Source organism: Strigops habroptila, chromosome 9 (genome assembly GCF_004027225.2).
Source record: "Strigops habroptila isolate Jane chromosome 9, bStrHab1.2.pri, whole genome shotgun sequence".
Taxonomy (NCBI): Eukaryota; Metazoa; Chordata; class Aves; order Psittaciformes; family Psittacidae; genus Strigops; species Strigops habroptila.
Window position 1 is genome coordinate 35293319 of NC_044285.2, and position 22704 is coordinate 35316022.

The 22704-nt window shown below is 39.1% G+C and overlaps 1 protein-coding gene across 16 annotated transcripts in view; it reads right to left on the reverse strand.

Annotated features, from left to right (window-relative positions):
* The window catches only part of TENM1 (teneurin transmembrane protein 1), a 1007752-nt gene that overhangs the window by 41777 nt on the left and 943271 nt on the right, over window positions 1-22704 (reverse strand). For all 16 annotated transcript variants that reach the window (XM_030497214.1, XM_030497216.1, XM_030497220.1 and 13 more), the window contains 4 exons: window positions 21055-21304; window positions 20113-20133; window positions 17708-17940; window positions 7281-7435 (listed from right to left, as the gene is read on the reverse strand). In XM_030497214.1, the coding sequence (XP_030353074.1) occupies window positions 7281-7435; window positions 17708-17940; window positions 20113-20133; window positions 21055-21304 (659 nt within the window). The remainder of the gene's footprint in view (window positions 1-7280; window positions 7436-17707; window positions 17941-20112; window positions 20134-21054; window positions 21305-22704) is intronic.

A 22704-nucleotide genomic window follows, 5' to 3' on the forward strand; every position in this document is an offset into this window, starting at 1 on the left:
AAGTTCTGTTCAGGCTGTGCTTGCTCCAATGAGCAGACCCTCATCGCTGCTTTCAAGTGAGGTCACCATGTCCTGGGAGCTTTTTGTTCTGCTCAAAAGGCTTCCACAATGCCACTGAAGCATGCTGTGCCTGTGCAGATGCTGGCGGGGAGCGCCTGCAGCACTTGTGACTGCGGGAGCAATGTCAGCGTTTGCATTTTTGAGATACATATTACATTTTCAAGAAATTCTGCTCATCTTTACTCCTGCTTTCCAGCATTCTGTCTCTCATTTCACTATTTCAAGTAGGTCATCAACAGCATTACTTGCTGTTCTCTCCCCTCTCCTCCATCATTCAAAGTAGGCTGCCCAGGACATGGCATTCTTGCTATGTGTGGATCGCCTTTAAACCCTATTCTAGAAATCTGCCTTTTAATTTGACCTATGCAAGCACATTGCCTACGTAAGTAATTCTGTCACATTTTTATAAGGGAGCAAAACATTTTGCCGTGCCACTGAAGTTTATGTGAAGCAACACAATATAGATGGTTCCCTCATGTGGAGAACTGCTGAACAAAGGCTGATGAAGTGCAAATGTCAAGAAAAAGTCTTCAAACCAGACCTTTCATTTTGGAACACAGCAGTGACAGTTATTAACACCATCCATCAGGCCAAAGCTATTACTTTGGCACAGACTCGTGCTTAGTGGGACTGACATCAGCACGAGAACAAGGCCATTGTTACAGGCTAAGAGAAAGCTCTTGGGATTCATTTTCTGTTGCCTTGCAAATCTTTGGTCTCTGTATTTGCAGCAACTGTGCTCAAGATTGGTTTAAACAGTTCCCAAATACTAACTGCTACCACTCGCACAGACATAAATGACTGGAGGTTTGGAGTAGTGGAAATTCAGCCCACATATTTCTCATGGGAGGAAAGATACAGGATGAAATTGTAAGATGGTAGAAATATCTGCTAATTCTCTCCTCAGCTTTCACCAAAGCAACGGAGGCAGAAAAGCAGCGAAGCTTATCACTCAAGCTGAGCTGAAGTGTTTTTGCTTTCACACAAAACCTCCCACAACATCAATATAACTTCTATGAACACTGGAGCTAATGAAGTCTGGTTTCCTAAGGACTTCTGTCTCATGGCCGATTGACTTGGGAGTTTAATAAGATCCAAGCACCAAATGAAGCTTTTCCTGTGAATGGGACATTTATTAGATCCTGAGTGGAATCTCTGGAGTTTAATAAAAGAAAGCTCATGCTGCAATATTTCCTTTTGAAAGCACATTTTAGGTCTCTCTCCTCCAACTGGATTAATATTTTTTATGGAACATGTAGGAATTTAATTGCTGTGAAGGCTGGTGTTCCTCTACAAATTTGTTTGAAATTGGCCCAAGATTTTGGTTTACTGTGAGGAAAAGAATACTGACAGATGGACAGACATACCCACATAATGTGCTCTCATTTGCTATCAGTAACCAAATTAAAAAAATCCTGAATACTCCAGGGATGCAGCAAACACTAGGGGAGGGTGCACATTTGAGAAAAAGACAAACCTAGAGATGTCTGTGATCTACACCAGGTTCAAGCCCAAATTCATTGGGCAGTGAAACAGAACGATGATTTTCTTTGTTGTCCTTCTTTCCCTCTCCATCCCAGTCTTCTCCCTTAGCACTCCTGTTGCAGCATGTGGCCAGGATGCTATTCCCTCATCCAGTCACTGCTGGTGCAAGTTTGGAGAGCAGTTAGCAGTGCAGCAATTCAAGAAGCCAGTAGGAATATTTCAAAGCAAAGCTTATGTCCCTGATTTAGAATACCTACGATAGTCTTCCTATCCAAAGGGTATGGAGAAAATAGGAGATGCAGCAGCTTCAATTCGACGGAAGGAGATATTCAGTAGACCTTACAGCTCAATCCATGGGACCGCCAGCTCAGATGCAAAAATGTAAGGTTCTACATGGGTTTAATTCATTCAATTAACCTACAACGAAAGAGCTTCCAAGGAACAAATGAAGAATGGGAGCCAGACCTAGAAGAAGCCAAGGACCGAGCAGCAGGGGCATTCACCTGAAAAGTCCAGCATTCACATTCCGGGTGCTGCAGATTAGTGAGGTGAATATTAAAAATCACTGAACAAATGAAGACCAACACCACCTTTTGATATTCTTAAAAAATATTTTCCCTTTAAATTTTAGCTTTTGTTCATGTTCCAGTATGCACGGTTTCAGAGGCGGCATTTTCAAAAAATATGACCAGCTCTAACAGAATGAAAGATACTGGAATAACTGATTTTAATGTTGGTGTCTGCTAAAATCCTGGCAACCAATGATGGCTGCTGAGTATATACACATCTATATTCATAAACCTAACTCTGAAGAAACATTTTCTTTAGCTTTGCTCCTTATTAACTAACTGAAGAACACTAAAATCAACTGTGCTGAGAAGAAAAGTCAGCCAAGTTTTGTACATGCTGAAATAGTACAGAGAACGCTGGCATACCATATAAACACCTCAACCGAATGTCCTTTTCCTTCTAAATTCAGATTAACAGCCTCATAATGAAGTATGAGACCGAAGTAATTAGTCAGAGCTTGGTGATTTATTTGCCACAATTTATAATCTTTTCAACCCCAGCTGTCCTTCCCTCCCTGCTATGAATGCAGAATACTATGCTTAAGAATGGGAAAGTGGTGAATAACAAACACAGAATGATTAAGAAGAAGTGTTTCTGTCAAATATGATATTGGAATAAATGATTAAACCCTTTCATAATCAACTCATTTATTAAAGTGAATGCCTTAAAGTGAAAGCTTGTCATTTACGGTAGTTTTTTGCAATGGGCAGTCACTCTGTGTGTTTACTTCAAGAGTCCATTTTTGTATTTTGGTAAATCAAGAAATACTGATTTTGAGCAAGTTGTTGATTTAATTGTCAGAACAAATTTAGCTTTGAGAATTGATTTTATTAACCTATAACATAAGTCCCTCTAAACACACAATTTGTGAGCAACCCCCATTCTCTTGATGTAAATGCCATTTGTAATTTAGCCAAAACCCAATTTAAGTGGACATGGGCCAAATTCACTTTTCATTTATGTTTATGCCATTCTGGAATAAACTCAGCAGGTCTTGCAAGAATGTACAGTTGTTTCTGACTAAGTGAAAATATCATCCCTTTACTTTCATTGATACAATTTCAGATCAACACGCCTGACTTCAAGAGGATGTGATTATTTCATAGGGTTTTCTGGTTATCAGCAACGATTTTGGAAGAAGACTCTTGTGTAAATTTGATACTTTTCAGAACACGCATTCTTGGAATTTATTTTGCATCTGGGTTTTACTGTGTATGTGAAAAACCTCAAAAGTATGGATTTTGTGAAAAATTTCAGTAAGTAGATTCACTCAAACATCCAAAAAATAAAGCCTCCAAATAAAAAATGCTTCCAAAAGCAGGTTGTCAACAATGTGACTTCACCTCTCGGTGACAGAAAATTACACAGTATGTATTACTATACATAGACTTAGAAAATGAGACTGGCCACTTTTTAGGGACACTTTAATATGCCATCATTTATTATATTGTTTAGAATATTTACTGGCCTTCATTCACAGTTTATCTGAAGATTGTCTCAATCTATATGTTCCCCCTGAGGGGGAAAAAAAAAAAAAGTTGTTGCTAAAAAATTTCATTATATACCTCCCAAAGTATAGAGGTGATGACCACACTGGGAACGCAAGCCAGACCAGTTTCATGATCAATGAGTCTATTGTATTACAAGTCATTACCATAAAGTACAGTGAAACAAGAACCTTAGCCCAGGCCCCCCAGCTGATAAACACTAAAACAGCAAATAGTGGCTGTAAGTAAGGTACAACATGCTGAAACTCTGTGATCAAGCACAACAACTCTGAGAGCAAATAAATCAACATTGTGACGAGTAGTTGCAATGAATGCTTATCACAAATATGATTAGACATACTCTGGTCAGATCTGTCGTTACCTCAACCCTTCGTGCCCCACGATGGGCGCCACAAAGAACTGTCGTGGTTTGAGCCCAGCCGGTAACTCGGAACCACACAGCCGCTCGCTCACTCCCCCGCTTCTTCCTCCCCCTGCTCCCAGAGGGATGGGGAGGAGAATCGGAAGAATGTAACTCGCATGGGTTGAGATAAGAGCAGTCCAGTAATTAAGGTATAGTACAAAACCACTACTGCTACCACCAATGATAATAATGATAAGGGAAATAACAAGAGGAGAGAATACTATTGCTCACCACCCGCCGACCGATACCCAGTCCAACCCAAGCAGCGATTTGGACCTTCTGGGTAACTCCCCCTGGTTTACATACTGGGCATGATGTGCTGTGGTATGGAACACCCCTGTGGCCAGTTTGGGTCAGGTGTCCTGTCTCTGCTTCCTCCCGGCTTCCCCTCCTCCCTGTCAGAGCATGAGACTGAGAAAGTCCTTGGTCGGAATAAACATTACTTAGCAACAACTGAAAACATCGGTGTTATCAGCATTGTTCCCAGGCTGAAAGTCAAAAACACAGCACTGCACCAGCTACTAAGAAGGAAAAAAAATGACTGCTGTAGCTGAACCCAGGACAAGAGCATATCTTGATTTCCCAGAATGCTGAAACATTTGCAAAGTTTTGAGAAATGTGCAACGATAGTTTCCTGTAGGTGCTGCAGCATAGAAGTACCTGGATTGTTCATGGAAAAAAGTTTATTTCTGTTTCTATGAAGAGCAGGCCCTAACCCCAGCTGAATTCTCATACCCTGAGAGCAATATGAAGAATAATTTGGTCTATGACATGCTTTCTCTTATGTACGATTTTACAGAAGCCCTTTCTCCAGGGCAGTAGAACTATGATGTAGAGTAAGGTAAACTAAACTTGTTTCTGACAAGTAGCCAGAAAAATAGGATTTTAGGGTTATATAAATTTGGGTTATACAAATTTGGCATATTTGATTTCAGCCCCCAAAGTTTACCTTTGTAATTTCATTTTAATTTAAGAAGTAAAATAATTTTATTTCTGGATTTGCTAGAATCTCTGCTGCAACTTTTTTGCTTAAGGGTATTTGCATTTTTTTTAAAGGAACTGAAAACTACTGAAACTCGCCATTTCAGGTTTATTGAAATGTTTCGTTACTGAGCAAAATGAGCAAAAATTTGAACACAAATACACGGCCACACATTATATGGCCAGTAAAGCAGTTTGTACAGCCTGAGATGCAGATAAGAAGGAGAAGGCAGGGAGAAGGCGCTGCAGCTGGCACCATTCCCTGCAACTCGGCGATATCTAATCTGGTTATTGACGCCCGAGGCAGTTGTTACATGGATCCAAGAAGCAAGTAAATGTGCTTCAGGCAAGTTTAAATTCCATGAAGCACCACGGCTCCTGCCTGCTGGTATGCAGTGGCGGAGCGCAGTCAGAGCCTCCAGCCAGGAGCAGGGCTTGCTGCGGTGGGCTCCTGCTCACCACCTTCAGGACTGGTTGTCCTGCAAGAAGAGGTGCCAGAGCAGAAGACAAGGTGCCCAGAAGCTGAATGATCTTAAGACAATTACTAGTTTAAGCTTGGGTTTAGCACAACTAAGCAGTTGACCCTGTTCTGCTTTACATGGAATAATTATGTGTCTACTGGACCAGAGAGAATAAAAATGCGTGTTTACTTCAGAAATGGGTATAGGGAAGCCAACATTCCCTTCCCCACATTTGCAAATACTTCAGATGTAGTGACACATGAAATGAAAGGATACTTTTTTCTGTTTTGACTCTAGTAATAAAATCCCTGAGTGCTTCTGTAGCAGAAGCATTAGACTCCATTGTTTGCCTTTGTGAAATTTGGTAAGAACTACCCAAAACGCTGACCCCACATTCTTCATGTATGTGAATATAAGATTATAGTCACCTGCTATTACTCAAAGCCTACTTAGAAACGAGGAACAAGCTCTTACCATTGTTGTTAACGCAGTGTATTTTAACTGTGATTTTCTAATTATGAAGGACTGATGAAAGGGCAAAGAGAAAATGAAATGCACAATTAACTGGATCCTGGCTATTAGCTTACACAGTCCATAGTATAAATTTAGTATGTTACTTAGATGCCTCAAGATTTTTTCAAGTAGAGCTTTTCCCCCATTTGAAGTCCAGAGGAGGGCCACGAGGATGATAAGGGGGCTGGAGCACTCCCATATGAAGACAGGCTGAGGAAGTTGGGGCTGTTCAGCCTGGAGAAGAGAAGGCTGCGTGGAGACTTCATAGCAGCCTTCCAGTATCTGAAGGGGGCCTACAAGGATGCTGGGGAGGGACTCTTCATTAGGGACTGTAGTGATAAGACAAGGGGGAATGGGTTCAAAATAAACAGGGGAAGTTTAGGTTAGATATAAGGAAGAAGTTCTTTACTGTGAGGGTGGTGAGGCACTGGAATGGGCTGCACAAGGAAGCTGTGAATGCTCCATCCCTGGCAGTGTCAAGGCCAGATTGGATGGAGTCTTGGGTGACAAGGTTTAGTGCGAGGCGCCCCTGCCCATGGCAGGGGGGTTGGAACTAGATGATCTTAAGGTCCTTTCCAACCCTTACTATTCTATGATTCTATGAAGCTGATTAATTCAGGTGTTTACTGGCAAAGGCCAATCCCTTACTTGTGCCATCTGTAAGTGTGTCGCACTGACTAGTCAAGAGTACCATTTATGCTTCTTTATGTTCATCTATGTATATTATTTACCATAAATTAGAGATGCAGTAAGTGTCTTTTAGTTCTATTTCTTTTACACTGCTCTTGAAATAAGAATGGAAAAGCACTTTGAGAAATGTACTGAAATGCAGCAGCTTCACTACAATACTGATGTTGTGTAATTACTTACTGTAATGCTCCTCCTTGATTTAGAAGAGACTTAGATGTAAACAGAACATATATTTTTTTTCCATTTAGTAGTTCAAGCAAATCAGTTCTTCATGCTGGACTAAAGGAAAGCACTCTCAACTTCTGATAAACTCCTTAGACGAACTATTTCAGAATAGCAAGCAACTTTCTAAAGCAATATGTAATCTTCATAAAAGCCCCTCTACACATTCAGATGCCATCTCCTAGAAAAAAGTCAAGTGTACAGTTTTGCATTTATATGGTACACCTTAAAGTAATCGTGTGAATGGAAGATCCACTCCATACAGTGCAGTCCAGAATTACCTGATTCATCCAGCATATTCTGATATACAACCCTTGTACAAGAAACTAAGTTATCTGTCTCCACAATGTTTAGAAAAGTGACAACACATGAAAACCAGGTGTCTACCTGAGTGATGTCCATTCCAGAGTCACAGCTCAATGGCTGGGTCGATGTGAGGCCGTTCGAACCTATTATTGTTGTGATCACACCGTTCTCATCAATTTTCCGAATCATGGTTCCGTCAACGAAGTAAATAAAGCCGTGCTTATCTACAGTGATACCTGGACGAAGGGAAAGAGTAAAAAAGAGTATTAGTACTGACATTATCTAGATTAAAAGGTATAAGCTTAAAATGTTTCCTTTCCTCCTAGAAAATCTACTGATTAAAAAAAGTATGACTTACTTTTTTTCTACCCATTACTTATTTGAGGTTTATACAAACTTTATATGGAAAGATAACACCCATATATAAGGCTGTCTTTGACTTACAGAGAAAGAGGGAAGATACGAGGCAGAAACAGAACAAAGCAGCAGAGGCTTTGCTTGTAGTGTAATTCTATATACGCACAATTCCGTATACATAGAATTAAGCTCTTCAATAACTTTATTTCATGTCCATCACAAAGTGGGACAAAGCTAGCTTTTCTAAAAACTTATCTTACAGTTGATTTTTCTTCATTTTCATTTTCTTTGTTCTCATGCGGGGGCAAATTTTTTTTATTACTGTGCTGTCTGAATTATCACTGTCCGAGCAAGGAAGCCACAGAAAGCGAGAGAGACTTTTGTCCTGATATGTGCTATACATACAAATGGTGCAAACTGGGCTCTGCTTGGCAGGCAGAAAGAATATCTGTGCTGCAGAATGTACTGCAGTGCAGCGTTGCCCAGAAGGATGGTCATGTAGTGGAACCAGCCTCTTGACATGAGTGGGTTTCAGCAGGAACCAGTGCAGTTCTCCCACCTCTGGATCTGCACTAGCTCCAGCACCACTGCTCAGGAGAGATGGACCCTGGAACACATGTGTGTGCTACACAAAGGACATGGTCTTCTGTGTTTCAGCGGGGAAACTGAGGCATGGAGGGCTTGCTGTCTCACATTAGCAGTGTGTGGTACAGCCATGTCTAGCCTTGTTCTGTACTAGTCTAACACTTTCTCCCCAGTTCTTCCTACATTCAATTTGTTAAACTCTTCTATACTGCATGAACTGTAAGAAAGATCTTTTTTTCCCCGAAATGTTGAAAATATAGCTAGAAAAGCATTTCTATTCATGTTAGGTTTGTGAAATCCTTTCTACCAAAACAGCTCAATTTTTTGCTTTTTAAACTACTTTACAATTTCCCATTTAAAGTTGCATAACTTTGCAATTACAGCAGCTGCTGTGCAAAGCCAAGCTATTTTAATAATGAATTTATGTTCTGCTACACAGAAATGAAAGGCAGAGGACTTGAACAGATGGTTTGGACAGTGGCTTATATGGTTCTTGATTTTTGTCCCCTGCATTTAGCACAACCAAAGACTGCATGTACTCTGAGTTTACAAAACACTTGTCTGCATGCCAGTTTAGGTTCTCACACAGCAATTCCACATACCATTAAAAAACGAAGCAGTCCCAAACTGAATTCCCTCACCTCCCAGCCCTACAGCATCCTGTGGCAGGGTCCCAAGACAAACTGCCCATGACCACTTCTTTTCTAACAGAAAGCAGGAACACAGGGTTGAAAATTAATTCTTTAAACTGTCAATTCACTGTATTTATCTAGCTGTGAACTGCTGTTAGAAGAGGGGTACTCACCACCCTGTCACCTTCTCCATCCAGGACAAAAAGTGCCCACGGACTGCTGAAGTGCAGGGTACAGGATTAGGATACATGACTTCATTATGTGAAATGGCTGATCACTGAAATATCCAATTTTCCAGGACAGATGTCACCTGTGGGACTGAAATCACTTGGAAGGGCTGGATGGATTAGCTAGGGGAATCAGGGAGGTTATAAAAAGGCTGGAGGAAGAGCAGGTATCTTAGGACCTGACTCCATGCCAGCCCACCAGCTCTTACATTGCGCCTCCTTGGTTCTCTCAGAGGATCTTTACTCTTTAATTAGAGAGCAATGGTGCTTTCAGAAGCTACAGAGCAACTGGCAAGCTCCTGGCTGTCATCTGCTTCTGAGAATCCAATTATAAATCTGAAAGGCTGAAGGTCTGAAGGTGAGCTGAGGTAAAGAGTGCATCTGAGAAGCAGAAGGGTTTGTTTTAGTGTTGGGGAGGGTGACCTGTGTGTTCCAGCTTTTGGGAAGGAGTGGCACCTCTGTCTGTCCCTCATGCACACTAAAGAGACTTTGCGCTGAGGAGACCTGTGCACACAGTATGCCAGAATTAGGGGTGCCTGCAGCGCTGGAGCTGAGGGCCAGCGCCTCTTCAGAAACAAAGATACAACTGAGCTGCTAAAACATCCACTCTAGAACCCCAACCAAAGCAAAAAGAAACCCAGCCTGGTTATTAATGACCATATAAACAATTAATATATAAATCTGATGAGGTTTTTCCCAAGTTATTCTGAGGGAATGCACATGGCAGAAGCCAACAGAGCAAGCTGCACTGAAAGGACTGCACCCTCTGTGGTGCACCTAGAGGTCTGCAGAGGTTTTCATGACAATAGTTCCCAATGGCTAAGTCATGATCTGCAGATTATCTTGTACATGGATAAATCATCTCTTCAAAAAAGAAGGGCTGCCACAGTTTGGAACCTGACCATAGCACAGGTAGAGCTGGGCTCTGAATGCTTAGGGGTTCCCACCCTCCTGCCTGGGCTCACTCCTGCTCTAATCAGCTTTATCCTGTAAAGATGAAACATGCTAAGAGATTGATAAGAAAGGTTGGACCAGATGATCCTTGAGGTCCCTTCCATCCTGGTATTCTGTGATTATTAGTAAATGGAAAAACTGCTAGGTAACCTTTTGAGGGTTTTCTCTTTGGGGATATGTGAAGGTTGGAGACAAAAGTCTCCTCAGTTCCAGCCTCCTTCTACTTTCCTGAGAGCCTCCTCAAGAATCCTTTTGAGAAGAAAAAGCAATGCTGGACTACTGTGGCAGGGAAGGATTGAGGAGCAAGGACCATCCTATGTGACACTTGTGGTGTGCATGCAGCTCTGATTGTTGGGGGTGTTTCTAACCTTACTGCTATTGTATTGTGGAGCAATATTAGATGGGATTCAATTTGCTTTCCAGTGAGGCTCACAGGCTCAGATGAGGAACTACAGCACATGTGCTGTGTCTTAGTCTGCCTTTGCAGAGGGGTGGTGCTGCATTGTATGCAAGGAGCTGTGCACACCTGGGTAGTGCAGCCCTGGGTCGGATCCCTGCCATGGATAACACAGGGCCAGGGTCTATCACTAGGGCAAGTGCATCTTCTGTTTTACACAATTTCCCTGTGAACAGATGGCTGTGTTGGCTGCAAACCATCCACTATATAAAAATCAAAAATTATGCTGCAATGAAATAAAGCTACTCAGCTGTGTTGCTGAATGGGTTTCAAACACTGACCATATAAGAAAACTAAACATCCTTTAATGTTAATAGTGTACATTTTGCTCTCCAGCCATTGCAGAAAGGCAATCTATCTGCAAGGGAAGTACATCTGCCAGTGTGATGGCATAAGCAAGCCCACGTTTCCATTATTTCTACTAAAGATGAGAAATTCCTGATACTGCCTAATAAGCGAGTTTCCTCAAGTACCAGTGTTCAACAAGAAACTACTGCTTCCAGTCCTTACTAACGTATACTAAAACATGACCTTACCTATTTGAGAAAAATATTTAGCAGTTACGTCTTGTTGACAAATACCCTATACAAGGTATCCATTGGAAAACAAAATACGGATTTGTGGCTAAACTGTCCCAATTTGTTCTTTATTAGAGCTGGATTCATTAATGCTCCTGTCACATTGTGCATGATGCTTCACATAATCTGTACTCCAAGAGCTTATTTTTAATCCTTTTCTGACGTACAGTGTAATGCAGAATCAAATCACATGCAGCACTTCAATTGTGCTTTAATCACTGAGGAACTTGGAGAGGAAACATGCACATGCTGAGCGTAATGAATTGCGCTGAGTTTAAGAAGGAACACTGTTCACTCCATCAGTGAGTTAAAAAGGTCATTTGGGGGTATCTTTTCTTTGCACAGAGCATGAGCTGTAGTTTGTATTAAACTCTCACTCTGATCTTGTTTTTTGGTTTTTGGTTTTTTTGGTTTTTTTGTTTTTTTAAGGAACTGTAGCACTAAATTGAATGCCCAGCAGATGCTGTCTTTGGGCACAGATGTGACCTACTGCACAAATGACAGACTTACCTTGCTTGTGTATGAGATTACTCATTAAACACAGATGTCTGAGTAAGGACAAAATAAACTTGTGCAAGGATTTAGTCTTGTGGCTGAGCACAATCTCTTTTTTTGAGTAACACATTTGTACTGAAGGACTGGTTTTAGTCTTCTTTAATCACTGGAACTGTCTTAGGACTAGATTTTTTACCTGAATGTAAAACAGTTGCTCTTATGAACATTTATCTCCAGTAGATTTATGCACAGGCATCTTGGAACAATAGTTATAACACTAAGGTCTTTTTATCATTACCATTTAACTTCTGTTAACTAACATTAAAAATGAACTCTGCTAGTGCAATCACACATGGCTACTATGTACCATCACTAGAAAGGCTCTGCAGAAAGAAATCTGCTCTTTATAACTGTTTTCTGCACAAAATAGTACTCAGTGGATGGGCTGGGCACAACCGTGATAAAACCAGAAGGCTGACTATAACTTCTCTGTTACAAGTTCTCAGCAGTGATTTTGGATAAAGGATTATTTCCATTGGCAGATCTGCCTCAGTGCACATACATATATGATTACAAATGTAACTAACACTTGAAAGCAAACTGATCACTTTTGTCTGTGGTTCTCATACATATAAATTCAAAATACATATGATTTCTAGACTGAAAGATCAGAGGTATAATAATTTTGGCATTTCAACATTAATGGAGCTAAGCTTATATTGCTAAAAATGTGGATTAAAAGTAATACAGTAAATTCCCCTTTAAGAGATTTTCTTTTCTTTTTTCCCCACTGCCATCTTAGTCTGCACTTGCATTCTAAGAGACTTTTTGGGAACAAATCCTCTTTGAATGCATCACCAAAGAGCAGCTAGAGCTGTATGTTGCTCACTTCTGGAAATTCTACTTTACAGTTTTTTCTCAGCTAAAAACTTTGCAAATGAGCATTTTACACTGAAAACTTCTAATTAAACTTCTGAAGAATCTGAAAAAGAACATCTAAAACTACTGGTGAGGGCCGATAAAAGAGAATGCCACCTTCTGCTGAAGAAAAACTGTATTTAGAAGGAACTTGCAATTCTCATAAAACTTTTAATAGGAAGAAGTGCATCAAATTGGTTAATTACTGTTTTATGGTGGTAAAAGGGCAAATTACATGCCATCCATTTCCAAACTTCTAAATGTCTCCGGTGCTTTTAATTAAAGCTGCCATCTAGAAACTACTAAAGCAATTTTATGCAATTAGTTATTTATAGGTTACCATAATACACCACTCAAAATATGATTCAAGTGATTTGCAGTCTGTTGCTTTGTGATCTTTGTCATCTTTACTTCATTACTGTCACAGTACCAGCGGCAAAATATTCAGTGGTTCTTTGTCAGCTGGAACATGACTTTGGTACTTGCACTCTAGTGTTGTTCTCTTTAGATGCATAGCAGTAGAGTTGGAGTACACAGCATTTTTAACTAGTGACTGCGACTGAAAATGTCCTGCTTGCAGTCTGAGACATCATGACTGGGGTCACACTTACTGCTCACAAATGTTAGCAGAAAAATTATACATTCACATGAAGGTTGGAGGAAATTTAGGGAAATCTGCTGTCCAAAAAAATTTACCTTAAATGTTCTATGAGATTCCCAGACTTCTGAAATCATAGGTAGCTAAGACTACTTAAGAGAAAAATAAGGAATAAATTTTGCTGAATCAAAAATGGCATGAGATGACTTTGTTTCTGCTGTTCTATTATGCATACATGACAATGATTCGAGACTGCAAATCACCTTGGCTTGTCTACTTCTTACTTTATATATTGCTAATAAAACATCTCACCCCATTCTGCTTTCCTTTCAAACTGTACGGAATGGTTGAAAAGGTCTTAGGAATTTACAGAATAGCAAAGATTGCTGCATAAATAATTTCCAAGGGCGGTCCTGTTTTCACAAGAGGCTGTACTAGGAATTTGGTGTGCATCCTACTGAAGGTAATGGGAATCTTATAGCTAAGCAGGAGCATGCCCTGAACAGGCTACTATCATTTGACAAATGTAAAGGTTTAATCTGAGCAGTTGTTCTTACACCTTTCCTTTAGAAAGTATTGCTGCAGACGCTGAGCAACAAGACTGATTATTTCACTTGTAAGCTACTGTGGCACACATATTTTCAAAACCATTATTTTTTTTTTAGTGGTATTTCCTTAGTAATTTCAAGCAAAATGAATAAAACTATGCTGCAGAACTGATTTTTAATTTAAGCTTTCATTTGTGCTGCTAGTTTGTGGCCATGGGTCTGAGTGAAAAAGGTTCTTCCCTGCAGCTGTGTATAAGGTATTTTTATGCATGGGATTTAGAACTTCAACCTTCTACATTTCCCTAGTGCTTACTTTGAGGTCACTGCACTGCATTCAAACGCTCTTTAGCCAGTGTGCAGTTTTTAACTTCTTGAGGCTTAGACTGCGCACATAGCTTGCACAGAGAGCGTGCACATCTACCTTCCAGTTCTAGAGTCCAGTCTGGACCCAGGAATCAAAAAGCAGACACTGCAGGACCCTAGATGCTTAAATCTTTGGATTTAGTGCTTGGGCTTCCCAAATGTTGTAAATCACTTCGATGCTTAGGGTTCAATCATTGGACTGACCTATTGTTTTCACAAAAGTTGCTTAGTGTCCACCACAGCTGTCCTGTGTGAATGCTCTGAGTGGGTCACAAATACAAGTTAATTGAAATCAGATTTTAGTCTAAGACACTTTTCTTAGCGTACCGACTGGGAGAACCTCTAGCTCAGCGAAAATGTGTTAACTTCATTGTATCAGCCTCTCACCGCCTCTGTCAATTACGTCTGGAAAGTCAAATCTATTTACGTGTCTAAAGCTGACTGATTTCAGAAGTGTTTAATACCTTTGATCCAGGCATTGGCTTTACAGTGCTAAGTGGAACTCCTCCCAGCTATGTCTATTAATTTTAGTGCTTCTTACTGATCAAATACTCAATGAGTAGTTAAAATCTGGACACTGCCCCTTAGTGTGTTATAAATACGAATCCAGATTGTTTAAATGATAGTGTTGGTGACTAGATGTGCCATAAATACTTATCAATATATCCCCAAACCCACCAAACAGAATTCCCCACCCCCAAATTAAAATCTGCTACTTTTTAAATCTCAAGTGATTGGAATTCAGTCAATGATTAATATCTTGTGTAGTTACTTCTTCATTTTCAATATCTTCTTGTGTAATAAATGTGTTCAGCTTGTCACAGATCTTATTTTATGTCCCCACCTTGTACCATTCCACATTCCGCTTAAGTACTTGGTCATCTATTACATGACTCATTAGTCTGAGATCTCTACAGAATTAAAGCTGCAGTAAAAATAATATATTGAAGTTCAAATTTCAACTACATCACCCATGCATGTTTAAAAGCATCTTTCAAAGTCAGCTCAACATACAATAGTGCAAGATTAATGTTCACTAAGCCCCATCTCTAGTCCTTCACAGAGAAGTGGAAACAGACTGAATAAAGCTGTGTGTGATTGTTACTTGCAAAATATAAGTTGTGGAAAATGGATCAAATCATAATTGATTAGTGTGACTTCATGATGTTTTCCTGTCTGGCGTTTAATTCCCAGCCACTAGGCAAAAGCAGTCTTGCCAAATAAAGATAATGATAAATAAAAGTTGATGAAAGATGTAAATCATTAAATAGCAATCTAGGATTTTCCCAAAACCTACTTGTGTGCCCCCTGAAGTAGAAAAATTGTTATGAGTTCAAAAAAGTGAAAACAGCATTTAGAAAAGTAAATAAGAGTATTTGAATTCCACCTTATTAACATCCTTCTAAGGATGCTACCAAACGCGATTAAGTTTCACAAGAAATACCCACTATGTAACACATACCAATTTTGCAACTGGATAAACTGAGTCATAAGCCCTTATTCGGAGTCACAGGCAGCTGGTACCAGAAAAGAGATTACAGCTTTTGAGCTCTAACTAACCAAGGTGAGATAGCCACTAAATGAAGTTCTTAGATATCACCTTTTTACAAAGTAAGAGGTAAATTTATTTTTCATTTGTAACAGGAAAAAAAGAAATAATCAGAACAAGAATAAGGCAAATGGAGGAGGAAAAAAAAAGCTAAAGATTTTTCTGTATCAGTTGAAAAAATAAATGCTAATCTTGTCTGGTCATTGAGTAACGCAAGTGATTATATTTAATAACATCTTGGCAATTACTCTGTCTTTACCTGCATTATCATGTACCTATTTTTGCATTGTAAAAATGTCAGAGGTGAGAAATTGAAGCAATTAATTTACTTGAGGTCAAATACTACGTAACACTGTTGCTTTGTGTTCAACTATTTTTTGAACATGGTAAGATGTTGATGAATCTCTGGACTCACCAAAACTTTTGTCAGTGTTTCTTGCCTCCTAGGAAAAATATCTGTATCCTGTTTGAATGTTATTCCAGTGGAAATGTGATGACATCTGACTTGACAATTATTCCAGGAACAAGCAAAATAGGTGACCCAAAAGAATCTCTCAACCTGTATTTAAGTATGTGAGACTTTTAGCTTTCTTAATAATAGATTTATGGGTACCAGGGAAGTACTTCCTACTACTTTCCAAGGTTATTCAACCCCTTACAATTTAGAGTAAACAAGGACAGGTACTTTCAAGGCTGTTATGATAATACATAGCTAATTATTCTGACTGGTGATGACTACAAGTTGGTGCTGCAATTTGCTGTACAAAAAGGACATGTGGCAATTCATAGTTCCTTGGGATTAAAATCCAGACAATAACAAATCTGACAATTTCAAACTGATCTAATATAGAGTAGACGCATACATCAAAAGCAGCTGGGAGCCATTACCTGAATTTGCTGATATACGAGCCATTGTCTGCTAACAGTTAAGTTTTTAACATTAGCTGGCTACCCCAGCACTCATAATTGTACTTTTATTCCTCTTAATTTCATTATGACTGGAACCTTCTGTTCAGGAAGCTGGCCATGAACGGGTATTTTTAAAGTAAGTAGCATATTACGAATTCTCATCAACATACTTCTCCGATAAGAAAATAAGATGGAACAAGTAATTGTATTATAGTTAGATATAATTAATTGTAATCAATTGTAAACATTGATCATTTCCCTGCTAAAGGATCTGAAAACCTTTGTTTTCCTCTATTTTTAGAATTGATTCATTACATTAATTAGCTGCCTGAAGATTAACATTTATTTGTACCTACCTCACACTTACCTTCTATCATTAAAGACATGTTAAAGTCACTCTAATTACAATGTGTCTCTTGCTAAGCCTTAAACCAGGATTATTTGCTTGTCTCAGAGATGTCTCTGCCTGGATATACATTCTAATTTCCTAGTGATATACAGCCATCCTTTATTAGCTCACGAAAAATAATCAAAAGTCTTCCTCAGAGCTAGTCATTAAGAGGAAGAGGTGTACTACAGGGGAAGCATGTTAAACGGCGCTCAGCGCTCTGCCATGGGAGCTGTTGAGTACCCTTTGTTCCACGGATTTTGGTGGGAGATGAGGGAGATCAGTTGCTTTAAAGCACCAAATCCAGAGACTTTATCACAGTTCTAATGCACGCTGCAAGGGATTAATTGTGGCGTTGGTGGGGATTCGGGGCTTCACACGCATTTTGCCTGTGACAATATGAGATGTACTTTGCCAGGAAGGCTGCAACAAAATAGTAATTTCGGATGCAGTAGATGAGATGCACATATTTTGCAAAGTGCATTTAATAAGGAAGGACAAACTAGAGTTCCAAATAAACTTGATCTTGCTGGCTGTCTGATTTGAACAGACCTGATTTAATGTGTATGAGTAAGTGTCATTAACATTACAGGAATCACCTGAATGCATATAATCTAAAAAATGGACTTTGCAATCATATTATTTGCTTAAAAATTAAATATAATTAAATGCTGCCACCTCGCAATTCAAAGATAATTAAAGAGGAGTGTTGACACACAAGAGTATTTCAGAGGATGCTCAGCTGGATCCTACTGCTCATGCTACTCCCTCATAAAGGACTGGTATTAAAAATGTAAGTGAGCTTTATGAAATTATTTGGCTTACTTATAGTTGGTTAAATGATCAGCTAAGACCCGTTTTTGTACATGCAGTTGCATATGAGTTTCTAAGTAACAGAGGGAAATGACAGATGACCAACACCAAGTACTTCAGGTATACTCTTTTCTTACCTCTTGGACTGTTGAGGGAGGCCTCGGATGCCTTTCCGCCATCTCCACAGTGGCTCTGGTCAAATGGAAGGCACTGATCACCCGTTCCTGCCACCACATCTGCATTTTTGGGCAGATCCTTTGTTTCAACAAGAGATTTTGCTTTGTAGACTTTTCTGGTGTTGGTATCTGACAGGTAAAGGGATTCTGAGACTGGATCAACAGCCAAGTAATATTTATGTGCAGGGCTTGTACTAAAACAGAAAAGCATCAAAGTAAAATTGTTTTTAATCTTTGTTTGTGGCAGGATAACTATTATATTCTACTTATCTGAAGACATCTGTTCAATTATTTGAAGATGACAGAGGCATAAGAGACACCAGCTTTAATGTAGCTCATGCACGCACAACTGCTAAGAAGGAAGGAACTGGTACTGGCTGCAGAGCCTGACCAGCCAGCTAGGCATCAGTGAGCTTATGCAGGGAGTGGTATTGGTGAAGTTAGACTGTCTATCAGTCCCAAGCCACCCAGTGTAAAGCTAACTGGAGTGACTTCAGCTCAGTTATAATAATAACTGAGCAAACTATCATAACTAATAGCAAACTATTATAACTACCAAAAGCAAGGTGATTTTTCTATGCTTGACAAGTCCTAGCACTATTGGCACTGAAAACAAACCCACAAGTTGCATGAAAGCAAATAGCAGATTGTTCTGCATCGGCACAAATACCCACTCTTGGTTATTTTTATCTGTTTCTACACCTTAGGAAATATGAAGGTGTGAAATATGGTGCCTTAATTCACGCCGACTGTATTGTCAGTAGCAAGGCAGAAGGCCAAGTACTGCCAGTGCAACTAGGCATGAATTAATGCACCATAATTCATGCACTGAAGTGCCTTATTGAGATTATAAAGTTATTTAAAAAATATTTACATATGTTAATTAAATAGTGAGGATCATAAATTCTAATCAGAGAACTGGGCTGCATCTTATTAACCAGTGAGACTTTTTGTTTCTTTTTCAGTGCTAACTTCCGGTTGGAGGAAACTATCTAAGAACACGGCACACCACAGTGTCCTGAGCCTGGTGAGACTGCAGTGTGGTCCTCTTTATAACATAAAATAAAAATCCAGATAGGTGTAGAGTCTTTATATCACAGTCGATTGGGCTAGATGCTGACCTGCCCACAGCCCCTGAACTCTGTATGGGATTTCCCATCTGCTCTGCAGATTAGAAAGACTGTCAAATTCCTAATTTTTTTTAGAGACATTTTTATTAACATTTGTTAATTAACTAACACTTAAGATTGTTGCAACAAATTTAGGAAACAAGTTACTCAGTTCTGTTTGTGGTGAATTTGACAACAGTCAGTGATTTTCCCAGAGCTGGGGAACAGATGTGAAACCCAGCCCAGGGAAACATAGTGAATAAGAGGACAGTAGTATGATGCAAAATGGGTAAGAGGATGACCTAAAAGCAATTAATGCCAAATTAAGTATCACCAGTATTATAAAATTTTGTTGAAAACATTAAGAATCATTTGTGCTCCCTAGAGTGAGCTCAGAATTGACCAGACAGGCAAAGGATGACTTTAATGAAATACTTCAGTGGAAAAAGTTGCAAGGAAAATTTGAGATGTTAAATAAACATTCTTCATCATGTAAAAACTGCAGAGAACCAGGGTTCATTATATAACCTCCTTGTGGATACATTTTTTTGTTATCCTTGTTGTTACATTTAACAGACCAGCTGTTAGAAAACTCCTGATGTTTATGCTTAAAGCCTTGCTTAGTACAATATTTACATATCAGGAGTACTGGGGCAAAATGGGAAAAACTTGCTATATTTGCAGAAGTTTGCAATCAAATCTATATCTGAGTTTATTTAAATTAGCCTATTAAAAACTATATCAAGTAGACGAGGATTTACAAAGAATATTTCTACAAGTTATTTCCATCCTGTAGTAAAATTTTTCCCTGTAACCTTAAAGTTTAGTTTCCATTTTAACCAGTTATTAAATAAGTTTGCTATTTCTTATTAAAATCTTGATGCCGAGAAAAACAAATGGGCTAAGTTTGGTTTTGAAATAAAAAATAAGATCAGTGGCCTTCTCTCTTTACTGGTCTCCCAACTCTATCCCTTTTTACACAGTATTTTATTTGTCCTGGTAAAAAGAAACCTTTTCCCCTGCACTTTTACAGACTAAAAGTTGTGGTGATCAGCAAGCTGATTTTTTTAGAGGGAGGTTTCATTCCTCGAAAGGGAACAAATCAAACCTACTTTAGTATAAACCAAGGTGAATTTGATTAACATTTGTATTTATTCAATTCAGAGTCCTTCTCTATATCCAGATTTCTAAAATGACTTTTAGAAGACTGTTTCCTCGTGCATGGCTCACGTATTACTGTTCCTGTGTCTTTCTTACCTGTGTCTTGTGTCTCTATTCCTAGCAAGACAGATCAGTTCAGGGTTAGAAAAAAAAAAAGGAAAGAAAAAGACAAGAAATGTTAGTCACCAACAGAACTGTATTTTTTGCCTGACTGCTCCCAGAGCTTTATCCCAATAACAAAACATTGTTTATCCTGTTAGTATTATTTCTTTCTAACTGCTTCCTTTCCACCGCCTGTGCACTCTCAAGTTATTTCTGAACAATCAGCACAAACATCATCACCAGCAATGTTAGCTAGCTGGAGATTCATGGCTGTTAAGTGAGAGAAATTTAGTGTATCAGTGTCCAAAATTTTTCCTGCCTTCCCCTCCAGCCCTGAAAAGGAATAGGAAGCTGGGGTCATAATTACAGGGGAGCCGTTAATGGTGGCACAGACCCAGCCTGTCACCCATCAGACTGCAGTGCCAGGTTTGCTCTTGTCTGCTTAAACCCAGTCACATCCTCTGTTACAGATGAGGAACAATTTAATCGTATTCATTTTAAACACAGTAAGTCTATCTTCAGCCACAATGCTGTGCCTTGACATGATACTCTGCATATTTGCTATTGAATTATGGGGTTTTCCTCAAAAATGGTTCATGGAATATATTAACTTTTTGAGAAAAAGTATGAAAAATCTCATGGTAAGAGAAATCAGCTCTATTCATTCTGCACTTTGTAGAAGTTCACTATGCAAAAGTGAACTTTTCACTAAGCATAGCAGCAGTTCTAAAGGCTGCTAAGCTGCCCTTCTTAACTGATGACTTTGGAGTAAGCGTAAGTATGAGTTTGTTTGAAAGTTGATGAGACATTTTCTCACAAGGCAACGAAATGTGGCGGCTGCTTGAAGTCCTGAGAGAAAAAAGTCTCATTGTAATTTTCATAGGCATTCAGCCAGGATTATGAACACTAGCCAGAGAAAGCCAATTATTTTTTTACCTTAATTCTAATATGCCAATCGAGTTTCCAGAGGGAAAGATTCGTCTGACAAAATTGAAGTCACCAATATACACGCTACCATCAGGCCCAGAAGCAAGAGCAACTGGGGCAAAGAGTTTGCTGTTGAGTGCAAGACCGTTGCAGTTGGAACAAGAGACACTTCTTTGGTGTCCGTTGCCCATCACGGTTGAGATGACTGGTGGCTGCTGGGAAATGAACATGTTTTCACCATTTCCTTTGTGTACTATTCCTAAGGGGAGGGGGAGGAGAAAACAGACAAAAAAAGCAAATATACAGCATTTAAATTATTCTGCATTTTTGGATTATGCAATGGTCTAGAAGACCAGATTACCAAAACAGTGGCAGACATTATATTTTTTAAAGACTATCACAGGGTTCTGCAGATCTCTTCCAATTGTGTTCAGTCCCAAGCTTCACCATCACCATTCTGTTGATTAGTGGTTCGTGGCTATTTTAAAAGCCAACATCATGAGGAGAATTCATGGTTGGTTAATGCTCTTACAAACTGACTGTTAATTGCAGTGCTATCTGATTTCTTGGGTATTACTACTTTCATATATTCATTTTATTCATAAATTTTTATTAGGTAGCAGAGGAATTTCTTAGACAGTTTGAATATTTAATTAAGGGAGATTAATAGCAGGACTACTGTGCATTTTTCACAGAAGAGCACTGAGTGGCAGTACAAAATCAATATTCAAATTTAAATGCGAGTCCTTCATGCTATATAAAAAGGTACCAAGTGCAGCAAAGCCAACTTAAGAGTCAAGGCACAAGTGACTGTCTTACCAGCAAGAATATATTATGTTCTGCCATAAAGTTTAAAACAACTTTCCTGCGTGTCAGTATTTCAGCACTGCTCTGCAGCATACACTGTTGAAAGTCCAACCAATTATTAGGTTGTTAATACCAGAACCAGTACATAGATGTATTTTCTCAAGCTGATAGCTGTAGTGCTTATTTTAAATAACAATGTGGCAATATAGCTAAGAAGTACCTTTAAAATGACATGTCATAATATGACTTTGGCTATTTCTGAATGGAAGATTGGTATTATTCTAGCTCACAGTCCAAAATCTCTTATTTCCTTTGGTAAGCCCAGTACTTCATCAGAAAAGTGGCATATTCTAGATGCTGCAGGAAGCATATGTTGAGACATGCCTGAGTTTTCCCAAAGTAAGTACAGCAAATGTATTTATGTATTGTTACTAACTTTTCTTAAACTATTTGTGGCTTTCAGGTTAAGTCTGAAGCTAAAATTCTCCTTGGAAATTACTGAGTGTGCTACAGCTATTTTGAAAGGGATTGTATTTTTAAAATATCTCTGAACGATAGAGGACAGAACACATACATTTGTTTGAACATTGGCTTGAAAAAAGCATCTTGAAAATATACCAGTAAAATTAACGGTAATATCTTCCCTTACATGCCAGATAAAAATACTACTAGATGAACATGCTGCCCTTTGTCTGAAATTACCACTGTAAAGGTAATCTTCCAACTGCCTCATAGAAATGCCAGTAAATAATTAGGGCTCTGGAGAATATGTTTTGCTGTCAATAAATGTAAGCATGTGCTTAATTTCAGGCTTTTGAACTACTGCTTTAATTTTAGTTAATGCTGTGTTGC